This window comes from Pelodiscus sinensis, chromosome 1 (genome assembly GCF_049634645.1).
Source record: "Pelodiscus sinensis isolate JC-2024 chromosome 1, ASM4963464v1, whole genome shotgun sequence".
Lineage (NCBI taxonomy): Eukaryota > Metazoa > Chordata > Testudines > Trionychidae > Pelodiscus > Pelodiscus sinensis.
The window spans coordinates 316,839,313-316,858,881 of NC_134711.1; the positions used below are offsets into that span (position 1 = coordinate 316,839,313).

At 41.4% G+C, this 19,569-nt stretch overlaps 1 protein-coding gene across 3 annotated transcripts in view; it reads left to right on the top strand.

Annotated features, from left to right (window-relative positions):
* Nucleotides 1-19,569, top strand: part of RSF1 (remodeling and spacing factor 1) — a 112,239-nt gene that overhangs the window by 31,245 nt on the left and 61,425 nt on the right. For all 3 annotated transcript variants that reach the window (XR_012900792.1, XM_075919499.1, XM_075919498.1), the window contains exons 2-4: nucleotides 9,940-10,031; nucleotides 13,806-13,898; nucleotides 17,157-17,362. Coding sequence is in view for 2 of the 3 variants with exons in the window: in XM_075919499.1 (XP_075775614.1) it covers nucleotides 9,940-10,031; nucleotides 13,806-13,898; nucleotides 17,157-17,362 (391 nt within the window). In the remaining variant the exon portion in view is untranslated. The remainder of the gene's footprint in view (nucleotides 1-9,939; nucleotides 10,032-13,805; nucleotides 13,899-17,156; nucleotides 17,363-19,569) is intronic.

The window sequence follows — 19,569 nt, forward strand, 5'->3', positions numbered from 1 at the left end:
GTAAGTGAAAGGAGGACCTAGGGATTATAGATCAGTTATTTGAACTTTGATACCCAGAAATATACAAGTACAAATTAAACAATCAATTTGTAAGCATATAAAGGAAAATTAGGTGATAATCATCATAGAATCATAGAATACTAGGACTGGAAGGGATCTCGAGAGGTCATCGAGTCCAGTCCCCTGTCCCCATGGCAGGACCAAATACTGCCTAGACCATCTCTGATAGACATTTATCTAACCTACTCTAAAATATTTCCAGAGATGGGGATTCCACAATCTCCCTGAGCAATTTATTCCAGTGTTTGACTACCCTGACAGCTTTTTCCTAATGTCCAACCTAAACTTCCCTTGCTGCAGTTTAAGCCCATTGCTTCTTGTTCTATCCTCAGAGGCCAAGATGAACAAGTTTTCTCCCTCCTCCTTATGACACCCTTTTAGATACCTGAAAACGACTATCATGTCCCCCCTCAGTCTTCTCTTTTCTAAACTAAACAAACACAGTTCTTTCAGCCTTCCTTCATAGGTCATGTTCTCTAGACCTTTAATCATTCTTGTTGCTCTTCTCTGGACCCTCTCCAATTTCTCCACATCTTTCTTGAAATGTGGTGCTCAGAACTGGACACAATACTCCAACTGAGGCCTAACCAGGGCAGAGTAGAGCGGAAGAATGATTTCTAGTGTCTTGCTCACAACGCACCTGTTAATGCATCCCAGGATCATGTTTGCTTTTTTTGCAACAGCATCACACTGCTGACTCATATTCAGCTTGTGGTCCACTATAATCCCTAGATCCCTTTCTGCCGTACTCCTTCCTAGACAGTTGCTTCCCATTCTGTATGTGTGAAACTGATTGTTCCTTTCTAAGTGGAGTACTTTACATTTGTCTTTATTAAACTTCATCCTGTTTACCTCAGACCATTTCTACAATTTGTCCAGATTATTTTGAATTATAACCTTATCCTCCAGAGCAGTCGCAACCCCTCGCAGCTTGGTATCATCTGCAAACTTAATAAGCGTACTTTCTATGCCAGTATCTAAATTGTCGATGAAGATATTGAACAGAGCCGGTCCCAAAACAGACCCTTGCGGAACCCCACTTGTTATACCTTTCCAGCAGGATTGTGAACCATTAATCTCTGAATATGGTTATCCAGCCAGTTATGCATCACCTTATAGTAGCCCCATCTAAGTTGTATTTGCCAAGTTTATTTATAAGAATATCATGCGAGACCATACCAAATGCCTTACTAAAGTCTAAGTATACCACATCCACCGCTTCTCCCTTATCCACAAGACTCGTTATCCTATCAAAGAAAGCTATCTGATTGGTTTGACATGATTTATTCTTTATAAATCCATGCTAGCTGTTCCTTATCACCTTGCCACCTTCCAAGTGTTTACAGATGATTTCCTTAATTACTTGCTCCATTATCTTCCCTGGCACAGAAGTTAAACTAACTGGTCTATAGTTTCCTGGGTTGTTCTTATTTCCTTTTTTATAAATGGGCACTGTATTTGTCCTTTTCCAGTCTTCTGGAATCTCTCTTGTCTCCCATGATTTTCCAAAGATGATAGCTAGAGGCTCAGATACCTCCTCTGTCAGTTCCTTGAGTATTCTAGGATGCATTTTGTCAGGTCCTGGTGACTTGCAGGCATCTAACTTTTCTAGGTGATTTTTAACTTTTTCTTTTTTTCTTTTATCTTCTAAACCTACCCCCTTCCCACTAGCATTCACTATGTTAGGCGTTCCTTCAGACTTCTCAGTGAAGACCGAAACAAAGAAGTCATTAAGCATCTCTGCCATTTCCAAGTTTCCTGTTACTGTTTCTCCCTCCTCACTGAGCAGTGGGCCTACCCTGTCCTTGGTCTTCCTCTTGCTTCTAATGTATTTATAAAAAGTCGTCTTGTTTCCCTTTATTTCCGTAGCTAGTTTGAGCTTATTTTGTGCCTTTGCCTTTCTAATCTTGCCCCTGCATTCCTGTATTGTTTGCCTATATTCATCCTTTGTAATTTGTCCTACTTTCCATTTTTTATAGGACTCCTTTTTTATTTTTAGATCATGCAAGATCTCGTGGTTAAGCCAAGGAGGTCTTTTGCCATATTTTCTATCTTTCCGACACAGCTGAATAGCTTGCTTTTGAGCCCTTAACAATGTCCCTTTGAAAAACTGCCAACTCTCCTCAGTTGTTTTTCCCCTCAGTCTTGATTCCCATAGGACCTTACCTATCAGCTCTCTGAGGTTACCAAAATCCGCCTTCCTGAAATCCATTGTCTCTATTTTGCTATTCTCCCTTCTACCCTTCCTTAGAATTGTGAACTCTATGATTTCATGATCACTTTCACCCAACCTGCCTTTCACTTTCAAATTGTCAACCAGTTCCTCCCTATTTGTTAGGATCAAATCTAGAACAGCTTCCCCGCAGTAGCTTCTTCAGTCTTCTGAAATAAAATGTTGTCTCGAATGCAGTCCAAGAATTTACTGGATTGTCTGTGCCCCGCTGTGTTATTTTCCCAACATATATCTGGATAGTTGAAGTCCCCCTTCACTACCAAATCTTGGGCTTTGGATGATATTGTTAGTTGTTTAAAAAAAGCCTCATCCACTTCTTCCACCTGGGTAGGTGGCCTGTAGTAGAGTCCTAGCATGACATCACCCTTGTTTTTAACCCCTTTTAGCCTAACCCAGAGACTCTCAACACTTCCGTCTCCAATGTCCATCTCCACCTCACTCCAAGTGTGTTCATTTTTAATATATAAGGCAACACCTCCTTCCTTTTTTCCCTGTCTATCCTTCCTGAGCAAGCTGTACCCTTCCATACAAACATTCCAATCGTGTGTATTATCCCACCAAGTTTCTGTGATGCCAACAATGTCATAACTGTACTTATTTATTAGCATTTCCTGCTTATTACCCATACTTCTCGCATTTGTATATAGGCATCTAAGATACTGATTTGACCTTGCCTCCCAGTTTTACCCTGACTCTCCGTTCTCTCTGCCATTATAGCCCATGCTCCCTCCCATTTCTGATCCATCTCCCAGGTCTCCATGTTCTCCACTTACCTGTGGGCTTTGCTTACCTGTCCCCGTCGAATCTAGTTTAAAGCCTTCCTCACTAGGTTAGCCAGTCTGTGTCCAAATAGGGTCTTCCCCCTCCTCGAAAGGTGAACGCCATCTCTGCCCAGCAGTCCTTCCTGGAATAGCATCTCGTGGTCGAGGAAGCTAAAGCCCTCCTGGCGACACCATCCTCACAGCCAGGCATTCACCTCCAGGATGCACCTGTCTCTGCCCGGGCCCCTATCTTCGACAGGAAGGATCAAAGAGAATACCACCTGCACTCCAAACCCCTTCACCCATACTCTCAGAGCCCTGTAGTCACTCTTGATCAGCTCAGGGTAACACCTTGCAGTATCATTTGTGCCCATGTGGATGAGTAGCATGGGGTAGTAGTCAGAGGGCCAGATAATCCTCGACAATGCCTCCATAACATCTCGGATACGGGCCCCAGCAGACAGCATACCTCCCGAGATGAAATGTCTGGGCGACAGATGGGCGCCTCTGTCCCCCTCGGAAGAGAGTCTCCGACCACCACTACCCTACATTTCCTATTCGCAGTGGTGGCAGCAGACCTCCCAGCCTTGGGGGTACGAGGCTTCTCCTCCTCCATTGTAGGGGGTGATTCCTTATCTCCTGTATAAAGAAGAGCATAACAGTTTCCTAGTACCACGGCGGGAGGGTTCGGAGCAGGGGTGGAGCAGTGCCTGCTGCCAGAAGTAACCAGCTGCCAGTGTCCACCCTGAGCCCTCTTCTCCTCCACCAGCGGTGTGCCCGCAGTCCTGTGTACTGGGACAGCTACCTCAGCTGTCTCCTCATGAACACGGTCCAGGAATTGCTCATGGATTCGGGTGCGCCTCAACCTAGCCACCTCCTCCTGTAGCTCTCCCACCTGCTGCCTGAGAGATTCCACCAGCAGGCACCTTTCGCATTGGATGATTTCCCCAGCCTGAATATCAATAAGTGGGAATTGCAAGCCACAGTCCCTGCAAAACCACACCAGGATCTGGGTAGAGGCATCCATGCTCAGGCACTCTGGCTACAGGCGCAGGTGGAGGAGACAGAAGCAGTTCTGGCACAGGTGTTGCGGGTCTTCCTGACCATTGTAGGCCTCCCTCTCTCAAACTCCCCTGTCTGCAGCCCCCTGTCCGCTTTCTCTCCCTGGTAGCTCTGCCTCTGACTTTTAAAGCCTGCTTGCCTAGGCCAGGCCTGCCCCCTTGTGAGTTACACAGGGGAAGGCTGACCAGGTGCAATCAAGAGAGCAATTGAGGGAACAAAGGGTCTGGCACTCAGTCCCACAGCAGCTGAAACTGAAACTGCTGTCACCTGAAATCAGAATTCAACAAACAAAATTCAAACAGTTGAGCAAACTCACTCATACCAAAAGCGAGTACTCTTGCTCTCACTCTCACCAGGTAGCCTGTTCAGTGGTGGGATCTCTTGCGGTCCCTCTCAAACTCCCCTGTCTGCAGCCCCCTGTCTGCTTTCTGATAAGTAATAGCCAAGAATGAATCATCCCAAACTGACCTAATTTCCTTGTTTGACATGGTAACTGATCTAGTGGATGGGAGAAGAAGTAAACGTGATTTACCTTGACTTCTAACGCTTTTGACACAGATTGAAGAAACAGTCTCATAAGCAAACTGAGGAAATTTGATGGTGAAATTAAAATAAGGGAGGTGGACAATTGGTTCAGAAATTGACACCCAGAAAAGTTATCTGTAAATCACTGTCCAACTTTGAGGACATACAACGTGGGGTCCTGAAAAGGTCTTTCCTGAGTCTTGTATTCACTGTTTCCATTAACATCTTGGGTAATGGAGTGAAATGTACAATTATAAAATTTGCAGATGACATCCGACTTTGAAGGACAGGGTTAGGATTCAGAATGATCTTGATAAATTGGAGAATTGGTCTGAAATCCATTAAAATGAAATTCAGTAAAGATAAGTGCAAAGTACTACAGCTGGGAAGAAAAATCAAATGCACAAATACAAAATGGGGAACAATTGTCTAGGCAGTAGAACTGCAGAAAAGGTCTGGAGGTTATAGAAGAGAACGGATTTAGTATAAATCAATGTAATGTATTTTGGGAAAAGGCAAATAGAATTCTGGGATTTATTAACAGCACTTGTATGTCAAACATAGGAGGTAATTGTCCTGCTCTACTTGACAGAGGTGGAGTACCATGTCCAGTTCTGGGCACAACACTTTAGAAAAGATGTGAATGAGCTGAAGAATGTTCCAGAGAAGAGAAACAAAAATGGTAGAAGGCTTAAAAAACCTGACCTACAAGGATAGATTTTAAAAAAGACCTGTTTAGGATTGCAAAAAGAAGCACAAAGTGGAACCTGAGGCTTTACAATCCTTTTTATAACAGCCTTTAACATCAGTTGTTTTCTATGTCATAAGAACAGCCATACTGGGTCAGGCCAAAGGTCCATCTAGCCCAGTATCCTGTTTGCCAACAGTGGCCAATGCCAGATGCCTCAGAGAGAGTGAACAGAACAGGTAATCATCACGTGATCCCTCTCCTGTCATCCATTTCCAGCCTCTGACAAACAGAGGCTAGGGACACCATTTCTACTCATCCTGGATAATAAGTATTGATGGACCTAACCTCCATGAATTTATCTAGTTCTTTTTTGAACCCTGTTAAAGTCCTGGTCTTCACAGCATCCTCCGGAAAGAAGTTCCACAGGTTAACTGTGCGCTGTGATAGAAAAACTTCCTTTTATTTGTTTTAAACCTGCTGCCTATTAATTTCATTTGGAGACCCTTAGTTCTTATGGGAACAAGTAAATAATTTTTCCTTATTCACTTTTTCCACATCAGTCATGATTTTATAGACCTCTAGTATAACTCCCCTTAGTCTCCTCTTTTCTAAGCTGAAAAGTCCCAGTCTCTTTAATCTCTCTTTAATGGTCTTTATGTAAATTGCTTAGTTTGCAGCAAGGGAGTTTTGATATTAGAAAAACTTTCTAAATATAGAGATAGTTAAGAACTGGAAACGGCTTATGTAGTGATGTTGTAGCATCCCTATCACTGGAATTTTAATAGCATACTTGGAAAACACCTGTTGGTTATGGGCTAGATATACTTAATCCTGCTTCAGTGCAGGGCGCTGGATGAGAGAACCTCACAAAGTCCTTTCCAGCCTTACATTTATGTGTTTCTATTTCAGTTTTACAGGTGGGGCAGTAGAGGCACAGAGGTAAAAATGAGTTCCGGAAGGTCAGCCAGTAGGTCCGTGGCAGGGCTTGGGATAGAACCCAGGGCTTCTGAGTCCCAGCCCATTGCATCCCAATAGCAAAATACCTAGATCAGCGTTAAATAATATGACTTAATGAATATATGCCACGGATTCTAGGTAAGCCAAGTGTTTTAAGGCAGGCATTTTTAACAATTTAAATAAATACAGGAATGTTTTACTCAATTGTGTGCCTTCGGTATTTTGATTAGATTTTTAAGTGCATGTTAGGATCTTTCTAGGAACAGAAAAAGGATGTTGAAGGATGATGGTAGGCATCTCTTGTTCCAACAGTTTGAATCTTCTATCTAATTACAGATGTGGGGTTTTTTTGGTTTTTTTGCTTGTTCTTTTATGTTCATTTTGAAGCCTGGGCTGTTGCATTTCTTTCTTTTCCTACACAATTTGCTCATAGACAGACAACTAGGAAATAGTATATAGAGTGGCTTAGTCAGAAGATGTAAGCTTAGATGATGAGCTCCTTGGAGCAGGAAATGCCTAGAATGTAGTGGGATATGACAGTTAACTTGAAAGGTATATTCTTTGTTGCATCTTTAGGTCAAGCATATTGCATACACCAGGCTTCTCTTGCATCCCTCCATTCACAAGCTCCTTGTGTGCCACATTTTGCCCTTTTCATTTCAAGAACTCACTTCAGCTTCCCCACCTGTTCCCTTATTCTGGAACTATGTGCTCCCATTCATCATTCCCCATTCTCCCATGCCAGAACTTTGTGCCCCCCCAATCACTCTTGCTTTCTCTATAGCATGAAGTCTCCCATTAGCCCTCTGCCTAATGGGTTCTGTGTGACCTCAATTTCCCCATCTCTCAGTATCCCTCATATTCCTTTCCCCATTTTGTGTGCTCCCACCACACCAGAGGATATGTGCTCCCCTCCCCCATTCCTTCCACCCTTGTGATGGAAGAGAGTACTACCCTTTTCTAAACATCCCAGCATTCAGTAACTAAACGGTTAAACTCAGAACAGTGGGTAGCCAGGAAGTGTTGGCAGAGAGCCAGAAAAGCCAATGGGAATAAAGTGGGAGAAATGTGAAATAGGTTTGCCTGCTTTAGTGTCCTTTGTTTGTGAGAGGAGAGCAGGTGCTGGTAGAGAGAGATAGATTGCTCAGTTCCCTCTGAGCACCAGCTCCTGGGGAGCCACCTGCTCCCCCATGCTGCTGCCTCGGATACAGAGGCAGCAGCGCAGGGAAGGGTAGGTGGGAGCCAGCTTTTAAGCCAGCTCCCTGTGCATACTAGCTTCGATGGAGCTGCATTCCACACACACCCCAGCGTGAGGGAGGGGCCAGGTGGGAGCTGGTATGTGCAAGAGAACCAGCTCCTGCCTCCAACCCCCATGTGCTGCGTGTGTATCAGAGGCAGAAGTTCAGGGTGGAGGGGCAGGTGGCTCCATGGGAGCTGGCTCCCCCCAATTGCCCCATGTTCATAAACGTGTAACCTCTGAAATATTCAGTAGTTACATGTTTACCTGAAGAAACACACTTTAACATCACTTGTCAACAAAGTGGTAAATGGCTTGCAAAACTTTGCAGTGGCCTTCAGCAACACCTGGAACAATTAGGGAGCACCTGCTGGTGGTGCTGTCAAAATTCAGAGACTGGTCTAATCATAAAACCGTCTAAGTGCAAGATAGGAGCAGCCAAGATCCATTATCTAGGGCATTGGGTATGTGTGTGTGTGGGGGGGGGAGAAATGACCCCATCCCTCTTAAGGTGAAGGCCATTGTGAAGTGACTTGTGCCCCAGACTAACAGGTCCAATCCTTCATAGGCATGGCAAATTATTACAGACAGTTTGTGTGTGGAGGAGGAGGGGGAGTGTTCAGCGATGTAGCCCCAGTTACAGACTTGGTGATACTAAGATGATTTGGTCAGACATATGCCAGGAGGGTTTTGATAAGGTAAAAGTACTCTCATCAGCAAAGCCTGTGCTAGCCAACTCTGACTTGGATAACACTTTTGAATTGTGTACTCATGCAATTGACACTGGCTTGTGGGCAGTACTTATGCAAACTGGAGAGGACAACAAGGAGCACCTTATTGCTGTCCTAAGCAAAAAGTTGTCCTCCACTGAGCAGAATTACTCTGTCACAGAGAGTGCTGTGTCATAGTGTGAGCTGTCAGCTGGAGGTTCAGGATTCTTACAGACCATTCACCATTAATAAGGCTGAACAAAACCGAGGGCACAAACTCAAAACTACTGCATTGAAGTCTGGTCCTGCAAGAATTCATCATAGAGACTGTACACATTAAAGGGAAGGAAAAGATGGTAACAGATGCCCTCTTTAGAAAGAGGAGATTGAGCACACTGCCTCTGCACTGGACACTGTCCAACCTTCTAGCATTGAACTCAGAGGAAAGGTGTGATGCTGCACCTTCTTATTTTTAATGGAAATATGTTTATGAATATGCATAATTTGAGTATGCTTTCTGCAAAACAGGGCAAGTGATGCATTGTTCGAGAGCTCGTGATTCCCTGAATGTGTATATTTTATATGTGTGCATGTATCAATCTTGTATGTGAAGTTAGAAATATGAACTGTAAACCTGCTTATTAATCTAGAATTTGTAGTGAGAGCGATTAGTGGTGCTTAATGACTTAATCTGTAAATGGCTTTGTTTTTCCTGTAAACCCAAACTGTGGTTGGCCCTTCAAAGACACATGACCAGGCCACCTGATGTTGGAACCCATTTTGGATCTTGTACTTTTCCACTGAAGGTGAGAAAAGTTTGAACTGAAGACAAAGAATGTCCACCTTGGGCAAAGGGGATGTAAAAATGGGAAACCAAACAATAGGGCTGTTGCCAGACGCTAGGAGACCTTCCACTTACCACCCAACATGCCTGCTGGAAACGTATAAGACTGAACAGGAAGAAGGATCAGGCCAAAGCTAGGAGGCTGCCTAGCTTATTAGAACAACTGTTAGGGTAAGAATTTGCATTTAACAAGTTTCGTAGTGCCTTTGCAGGGCTAGACCAGAGCTTCTGACCGAGTAGGACAGGATGGTGGGGCACCTCAGAGGGAGGATAGGCAGGAACTCAGTGGTATAATCGACATATCGGGTGACAGCCTCAAGTGGATGTCTGATCTAACTCATCTCATCGCAATCCACCCATCTCAGAGGAGATTTTCTTAAGATTCACTTCGTGCCAAGACCATCTCCTATACAAAGTACTCCCGTTTTGTCTATCTTCCAGAGTGATTTCAACAGACATCTGTTTGAGAGGGTTTCTTCCAGAGTTGGTATCTTCCAAAGTGATTTCAACAGACATCTGTTTGAGAGGGTGTTTGGAGAGGCTGTTTCTGTCACAATGATCAGAGGGTGGGAGTTAGTTTCTGTAGGTGTCTTGCTGGCTTAATTCTTGTGAAGTGATTTCTTTAATGCTGCTGGGATATTGTATTGTCAGTGATGTAGTAGGGTATCTAAAGCCTTGGATAGACATTTATTTTAAATCTAAATGCAGATTTTTAGTTGTGGAACCCTTCTTACAGTGTTTTGAAAATTCTCAATTTATGGTTTTATTTCAATACTTTTACAATATTTAGTATTTGAATTTATTCATGTTGGGTTATTTTTAACTATTGCTCTCTCCTACCCCTCTTTTAATACTACAGTTCCAAAAGAGTTGGTAGAGCTTCACTTGAAACTGATGAGGAAGATTGGAAAATCTGTCACAGCAGACAGATGGGAAAAATACTTGATCAAGGTACAGTAAATGTCTGTTATGTTACTCTAAAATTCTAGGATCAGATTCTGTGATGAGATCTTATGTCCGAAATCCTAACATGAATTTTAGTGAACATAGTGCTGTATCCAAAATCTGTGTGCATGCCCTGACTGAGGCTGCATAATGTTTAAGTTTAGCCAACTCAAACTCTCAGCCTGCTTGGGAATGCACACAAATTTATGAAACTAGATACCAACTTCTGCATGTACAAGATAGGAGCAGATTGGCACAGCTTCCAGTCATAAGGACTGCTTTTTAAGCTTTCATTGCAATTTAAAAGTGACTGCAGCTCTTAGCAATCAGTGCTTTATTTTTTAGTGTTGCTGAAATTGTTAATACATAATACTTTGCATGTAGATCACAAATTACAATAATATTGCCCACAGTGATTATAAAATATATGTAAGCCACCAGCTGTCAAAGAATGGATAAGTCTAGATGGCACAGTGAAATAATAGGTTACTTTTTTGTTCTTTTGATCTTGCCTGTTAATATGTACCTTGTGGTACTACCATTACAGCTACTAAATATTCTGATCGTGCCCAGATAACTACAGCAGAATTGTGCCTTTTTTGGGCTATAAGTTGAACCTCTCTGGTCTGGCATAGGGATGTAAGCAACTAGTTGACTACCCGATAAGCAAATGCTTATTAGGTAGTCGAGTAAGAACTCGACTGGTTGTTTCCCCCCACCCTTGCTGCCTCTATCAGAGACAGGCAGCAAGACGGGGAGCACAAGCTAGGAGTCAGGGGGGAAAGCCAGCTTAAAAGGGGAAATTCCATTGACTACTTGATTAGTTGATTAATCAAAATTTAACATCCCTGGTCTGGCAACATCCGTGGTCCTGCATGATTTTAGTTAGCCAGTGTCCACTTATCCTGGGTGTGGCCAAGTTTCCCATGTCCCATAAAGTCTGTTTACAGTCACCAGTCCTGGCTCTTAGTGTTCTGTGCTGCTATTTATCTCTAATTGACCCCTAAATGTCTTCTAAGAGCCAATAAGCAGTGGAAGTGTTGTTAATGCTGCTAGACAATATTGACCTCCCATGGTCTGCCAAATTCTCTGGTTCAGCACCAGTCAGGTCTCAAGGGTGTTCTAGAGTGCTGGATTAGAGAGGTTCAACCTGTACATGCTTCACAGAGATAGACAGATCCCTGCCGTACAAATTTTACAATCCAAGAAGATGAGTAGGACGAGAGAAGGATAGAATATAGGGGGACAATGAAATACAGTTTTTATGTCCAGGTATATGTGTGTGTATAAATTTGCTTTTTTGTGTAAATATCAGCCTTCCCTAACTCCTGGTTTCATTTGTCATGTTACATTGTAAAGGGCAGTCATAAAAAGCAGGCCTTATGACTAGAAACGATGCCTGATGTGTTGGCTGAATGGTGTGAAGGAGAACACACCAGTGTTTTTTGGTAGGAAGCTGGTGTAAGGTGGACCAATTGGGTGGTTCTTTTCTGTTCCCCTCAGTAACAGTTATCTGTTCAAACAGAAGTATTTGGGAAACATAATGAAGAGAAGATACTTGGTGTGCTTCTGGAATCTCAATGTTATTTTCTATGCAGGGATCTTGTGGTCATACAGAAGGCTCTGGTTAAGCAATGACAGATTATTTGTCCTCAGAGATAGACGGATTAGCCCTTATGGGAAGTGCACAGTGTCATTAATACAGATTGTTTTGTTCCCATGAGTACTTCCTTTATTTGATCACTCTCAAGAGTCTTTTTTGTGTTTGTACAGTTAAGATTGGCTTTGGCCTAGACCCTTTCCATTGTGAATCTACAGATTTCCAAGAGGCTGTTGCTTCAGACTGCATTCTAGCTTTGTTTGGAGTTGAGTTTGCACTTACCAGGATTAAGGATCATCTGCTGGTTTTAGTTTATGGAAAGAAACTTGGTCATTGTGGTTATAACAAATGGTTTCAACATATCTTATGCCCCTGGATTGCTGCCTTTTGTCACTTATTTGGGCAATTAAAAGACATTTCCAGTATTTCTGAAACTTCCCTTCATTGGTTTGAATGATACATAGAACATTGGATTGGCCATTGATGGCTGACATTTTTTCTTCGGGTTTTTTGTATGTAGCCTCCCAACCCAGCCCCTCTCCCCAGCCCCCCATCTTCATGTTCAGAATACGGAATACAAGAGATAGGGTACAGTAGAATGTTATCAGTTTGTTGGCAATAAACAACTGTATCTCTTGCTCTAAGTTTTGACCTATGCATTGAAAGAATGGACAATATACCTTGTCCTCATACCAGGAAAACTTGCCTCACAGCAGAAGTCATTTTTTAAAAATGGTAGTCTTTTTGTTATCACTTCCTGAATCAACTCATTTAGAATTTGTGAATGAAGTTTTGCCTCCCTTTCAGCCATGCTGACTCCATTGAAACGAAAGCTACATTTTGGATGTGGATTAGAGACTTATTCAGTGGTTTAATTTGTCCTGGGTACAACCTCTATTTGACAATGACTTCTTGATCAGGAAGATTGATAATTATAATTCCCTTAATGCTTCCAAGAGACCTTCTGTTGCTTGAATTTGTTTAGAATGCATCAGGACTTTTGGCCACTGATTAGAGCATCCATAGTACATTAGTGCCTCTTTTAAAAAATCCTTTAACATCGTTGTGTCTTTGTATATTTGAGATTACCTTGAGCCTTTTTCTAATGGATGCTTGACCTAAGAAAACCCACACAAACTAGGGATCCTACTGTTGTATCTTAAATAAGTAAGCAGCCACCAGTGCCTTTGCTGTTATGGGTCTTAGGATATAAAATGTGTTCCCTCATTATTTTGATCTCAATTATTTTGACCCACTCTCACATAAAAAAAAATGTGAATCTTATTCCAACTCTGTTTTTCTGCTATTGATTCCATATATTCATTCTTTATCACTTCTACTTCCCACTTTCTGTGGCTTTTTATTTTTGAAGATAGTCTTTATTATAATGTTTTCACACACATTTTAAATGGTTTATGGTATATGCTGCAAGGACCTCATCATTTTATGCATACTTACATTATTTTACAGTGCCGAATAAATATAATTTGTATTACAGTAACAGTGCCTAGAGGTTCTAACTGAGACTGGGATTCCTTTGTGGTTTGTGTATGCTACATTATAAACTACTGCATTAAGTCTCAGAGCTTCAGAAGCAAGCCTCCACTCCAAGCTGCAAAAGTTTACACTGCTGCTTTTGGCCTATAGTGTGAGCCTCACAAGCCTGATGCTGGAGACCCAGGTTAGGAGACTGGCTGCTGTAGATTTTATAATGCAGTGTAGACATACCCTGTTAAATTTACAGACACATAAGAAGCAGTCTTTGCTCCCATATCACTTGGAGTCTAAATAGACATGACAGACAAAAGGAGGTAGGAAAAGACATGGTTGCACAGAGGTGAAGTAACTTGACTAAGATCACATAGCCAGTCAATGACAGTTAAGAATAGAACCTGGGTCTTCTAACTCTCATTCTAGTGCCCTAGTTGTAAATCGTGCTATCTCTTAGAAGTTGCCCAGAGCTAGGAAAATTAAGGTGATGATAGCCATGATCCTGATTGTATAGGTTTTCAAGACTTAGTGAAGACACACCCACCTACACCTGGCTTTATCTTTATCTCACTTTTTTGCTTACAGAAGTTATATAGCATGTAGATAAAAATAAACTTTGGTATTGTAGAGGTTTCAAGTTACATTCATCCACTAATTCTAGTTAACTTAATATTTTATTTATCTGACAGATATGCCAAGAATTCAACAGTACTTGGGCATGGGAGATGGAGAAGAAAGGGTACCTGGAAATGAGTGTTGAATGCAAATTGGGAATTCTGAAGGTAATGTATTTACTATTTTTTGAAAATGACACTTTGAACACTTACAAATTGCAGTAATTAAATGTATTACACATAGAGCGGATATCAGAGCTTGTAACAAACAAATATAATCAATCGTAGTTTCTGATGGTCTTATAATGGGGATAAGCCTCAACTAAATATGTTGTTTTCTATTTGTTTTCATAATTTACTTGTTTGCACTGAAATATATTTGTAGTTACTGTTCTGCTCTTGGTGGGTGTTTTACCCACGTTAGTAGTCATTTTTGTTATATGTATGAGCTAGTATGGAAACAATTTTATCTTAAGTGCAAAGGTGAGATATGGGGCTCATCTTCAGCTTTTCAACTCATGAGAATAGTCAGGAATAATGAGCCTTGCATATGATGGCCTTAATTGCCATCACATACAAGTTTTAGAGTAGTCTTATATAGTAAATAATAGCCTCTGATTAGCTAAATCATTTACAAAACAGAAGCTTCCCATATATATTGCTTTCAAAGTGTGTATAAATTACAGAAGTTAGTTTCAATTGCCACTTTTAAAAGAGGAAGTAAAAGCACCACGCTGTGCATCTGTGCTTTGCAGATGGCTTGCTTTCATCCTGCTGTGGTAGCTGTTGGAGTTCTTACTACAGCAGAACCCCAGACTTATGAACAGCAGAGTTACAAACTGACCAGTTAACCCCACACCTCATTTGGAATCCAAAGCAGACTGTGAAGAGCTTCAAAAGGATCTCACAAAACTAGGTGACTAGGCATCAAAATGGCAAATGGATTTTAATGTTGATAAATGCAAAGTAATGCATATTTGAACACATAATCCCAACTACACTTACAAAATGATGGGGACTAAATTCTCTATTACCACTCAAGAAAGAGTCTTGGAGTCATTGTGGATAGTTCTCTGAAAACATCCACTCAATGTGCAGCAGCAATCAAAAAAGCAAACAGAACGTTAGGAATCATTAAAAAAGAGATAGAGAATAAGACAGAAAACATCTTTTTGTTTCTATTAAGGATGTTAAGTATCGGCTAATTGAATAGTCGATGCATTTTTGCATCGATTAGTTGATAAGGGCGCCTCTGCCTTTGGAGTGTAGCAACACCCCTAGAGTTGTTGCTACATTTCAAAGGCAAAAGCGCTGAAGCCTGGGGTCAGCTGGGGACTTCCCTACTGACCTGGGCTCCAGGCAGCCCTGCTGCTTTGAAGTGCCTCAAGGAGCCTGTCACTGGGTTCCCTGTGGCATCCAAAGCGGCAGTGCCGCACAGAGCAGCTGATCCGGGCTCCTTGCAGTGCTGCCACTTTGAAGTATCCCCCTTTGCTCCCCCCCCCCCCCCCCTGTGCTGCCTGTATGTGATAGAGGCAGCAAGGAGCTGGGGGGAAGAGTGACTAGTTGACTATCTGATAAGGATTTGATCATTGGATAGTCGACTAGTCCTTCACATTTGGGGGAGGGATAGCTCAGTGGTTTGATCATTGGCCTGCTAAACCCAAGGTTATGAGTTCAATCTTTGAGGGGGCCATTTAGGGATGTGGGGCAAATCTGTCAGGGATGGTACTTGGTCCTGCCGTGAGGGCAGGAGACTGGACTCAATGATCTCTCAGGGTCCCTTCAAGTACTATGAGATAGGTATATCCCTAGCCTCTATATCAGGGCTACTCAACATGCGGCTTGCAGTCCGCAGTGTGGTTTGGGTTTACGCGGGGCTCAACACATGGCCCATGGGTGGACTTCTTTGAACATGGCCTCCACTGGGAACATGCTCTACAATGGCGAGTCAATATAATGGTCTTCTGTTGATAAGTGTTTTAGTAGTTAAATTCCTGAACTGTCATTGCTTCTTAAAAGTGCTGTCATATGGGTGGAAATATTACATTTTATTAATAACAGCAGAACTGACTTAAATGGGGCCTGCGTGTTGTGTAGTTTTGCTTTAATCTTTGTATTCATGCCCATCAGTGTGAATGAAGCTATTTGCGTATATATTTGCATGTATGTGCAACTTAAGTTGCGGCCCTTGCCATGTGCTGTGGGTATCATTGTGGCCCCCCGGGGCTTCCAAAGTTGAGTAGCCCTGCTCTATATAAATCCATGGTACGCCCACATCTTGAATACTGCATACAGATGTGGTTGCCTTATCTCCAAAAAGATACCTTGGCATTGGAAAAAGTTCAGAAAAGGGGAACAAAAATTAGTAGGAGTTTGGAATGGCTGCACTATGAGGAAAGATTAATAAGATTGGGATTTTTCATCTTAGAAAAAAGGAGACTAAGGGGGAATATGATAGTGGTCCATAAAATCATGACATATGGAGAAAGTTAACAAGGAAAAGTTATTTTTACTCCTTCCCATAACACAAGAACTAGGGTTTACCAAATGAAATTAATAGGTAGCAGTTTAAAACAAACAAAAGGAAGTAATTTTTTATACAACACATAGTCAACCTGTGGAACTCCTTGCCAGGGGATGTTGTGAAGACCAGGACCTTAACAGGGTTCAAAAAAGAACTAGATAAATTCATGGAGGATAGGTGTATCAATGGTTAATTAACCAGGAAGGTAGGAATGGTGTTCCTAGCCTCTGTTTGTCAGATGCTGGGAATAGGCCACTGGGAATGGATCATTTGATGATTCCCTGTTCTCTTCATTCCCTCTGGGGCACCTGGCATTGGCCACTGTCAGAAGACAGGATACTGGGCTAGATAGACCTTTGAGCTGACCCAGTATGGCCATTCTTATGTTCTTACACAATCAGATAGCAGCAGAGATGGGGGGAAAAAAACAAACTATAGAAAGCACATACAATAATGTGGTAAATATGAAATACAAAAGAAAGGAAAAGCAGATTTTTCTTCTTATTAATAAAGTTTCAAAGCTGTATTAACTCAGTTTTCAGCTGTAAACTTTTGAAAGGACAACAATAACATTTTGTTTAGCGTTACAAACAGCCTCTATTACTGAGGGGTTTGTAACGCTGAGGGACTGTCCAGTAATGATGCTTTCATTCTCCTCTGTTTTAAAGTTTGGTGTTGAACAAGTTTAACACCATTCTAAATGGCCATTAATATGAAATTAAAAGCTAATCCTGATTTATCAAAAGGGTACAACCTGGAAGGGCCTGTGCATTGGCTCTTCCTTTCTAGTTAAGTCACAGAAACAATAAAAACAGGTTTAAAAAGAGAACCCAAAACACACTGAGGGGTTTTTACTGGTATTTTTATGTTTTAAAAACATTTATCCATTGCAATTTTTTCAGTACCTCTGTGAGTGTCAGTTTGATGACAATCTAAAATTTAAGAATATCATTAATGAAGAGGATGCTGATGCTATGCGTCTACAGCCAATTGGTCGAGACAAGGATGGTCTAATGTATTGGTACCAGCTGGATCAAGAACATAATGTGAGAATGTATGTAGAAGAACAGGATGACCAGGATGGGTCTTCTTGGAAATGCATTGTCAGGTAACTTTGTTTTTATTCTTGTTTATAACTGTACGTTTTAAATGTGATTATCTGTGATTATGAAGTTTAGATGTTGAATTCAATAAGTGTCTGCTTTTCAGAGAGCAGAATTCCCATCAATTCTCTGCTTTCAGACATACGCAGTAGGGAAAAGCACGTGTACAAATAAAATTATGAAGAAAAACGTCTTTCTGGTTTATAGGATAATAGCCAATCCATATTTCATTTTATGGTTTATAAGTGAAACATCATCTAAAATTTCAAGACCATAATGGATATATGTCAAGAGGATCAGGAGGAGTATTATACTCCATGAAGAATGGTCCCACTATATGCTGACAAGGTGCTTTAGGGAACATGGAGGAATATTGTGTTGATTCTCTAACCTCTCACACTATCAGTCACAAATTAGCAATTGACGGCATTATGCTATCATTAGAATTGCAGAGTTGAGTTCTAGGATCATAGAATTCAAAATACATGTTGAACCTCTTTAGTCTGACATCCTTGGAACCTGACCAGAGCTGAACCAGGGAGGTGACGGGAAGTCAATATTGTCTAGCAGCATTACCAACACTTCCACTGCTTACTTGGCTCTTGTAAGGCAGGGATAAGTTAGAGTTAAATAATGGCACAGAACACTGAGGCTGTGTTTACACAACAGCATTATTTTGGAATAACTAACATTATTTCGAAATAACGAAGAGTGCTTCTACAGTACAAGCGTTTATTTCAACATAATGTTGTGCTGGAGGACTTCATACTTTGACTCATGGTAACCTTCATTTTACGAGGAGTAAGGGAAGTCGAAGGAAGAGTGTTCTTCCTTTGACTGCCTGCTGTGTAGACAGCGTCAAAAGCCGAAGTAAGATATTTCGACTTCAGCTACATTGTTGACGTAGCTGAAGTTGCATAGCTTATTCCAACTTTAGCCCTGCTGTGTAGATGTACTGTGAAAGCTAAGCCTGATCGCTGTAAACAAACTTAATGGGACTGTGGGAAACTTAGCCACACTCATGATAAGTGGACATCCAGCTAACTAAATCATGCTAGACCGTGGATGTTGCTGGACCAGAGAATGCCACACTAAAGAGTTTCAACCTGTAGTATCCTAATCTGGTCCAGAAATCCAAACACAAGACCATTCTGAAATGGATCTCAGATCCTGAATGACGAATGATTGAGTTACAGAATGCTGGTAAGTGCTCTGTGGGCTCCAGCAATTTAGCCTCTTACAAAGATACACTTCTTTATTTTAATACTATATAAATATTTCACTTTCTAGCATGTTCTGAGCCATATTTTCAAAATAAAAGTATTTTAGTTTTGAAATTATTTATTTATTTAAAAAAGCAAGTGACTGATTTTTAATATATTCTCGTATGGAACCTTTATTTATTTATTTTAAACAAATCTAGTTAATTCCAAATGGCTTTTAAAGCTGGTCTCTGATCAAAAGAGAATTGGCATTGAGTAAAAGAGTAAACAAATAAGGTGGCAGATATGTCATAAATTTCAAATACTGTCTATAATTTAAATGACGTGACTATAGTTACAGCTTTTAGCAGTTAAGAGTTGTTGAATAAAATATTCAACTGCAAAGTCAGTTCTTAGTTGGTTGTAGAACATGACCAGTGTTACCACCAACGAGCTGCTATTTGTGAATAAAGCAAATTCAACAAACCGCATCAGCCAAAAAATAAACTATACTAACCTTGCAGCATGTCCCTGTGGATTGCTAGGAGAAAGGGGGGCCAAAAGCAAAGTAGGTTAGGCTTATGCTGAGACACCTCTCCCCCCACGGCATCTTGCGTCTGATGCTGGTAAAACATAGGAATTGATTCTGGAGTCAAAAGTGCTCTTAAAAGTACCGAACTCTTCATGCTAAACTTGTGCATGCTTCTAGGCTTTGTTTTTTTGTGTATGTAAAACTGAAATTTTTACCCAAAAACAGTTGCTGCATAGAGAGCAGAAATGAGAGATCCCTGACATAACCTTATGGTGTCTAGACTACATGGCTCCGTCGAAGGAGCCATGTAAAGTAGTTTACTCGACATAGTCAATGAAGCGCGGATTTAAACAATCCCTGTTTCATTAAAATAAAAATGATCCGGCACAATGCGTCAGTCTAGACGCAGCATGATCGACAAGGGACGCTTTTGTTGACCGCTCCGGTAAACCCCAGAGTGGTCAACAAAGGCCACAAA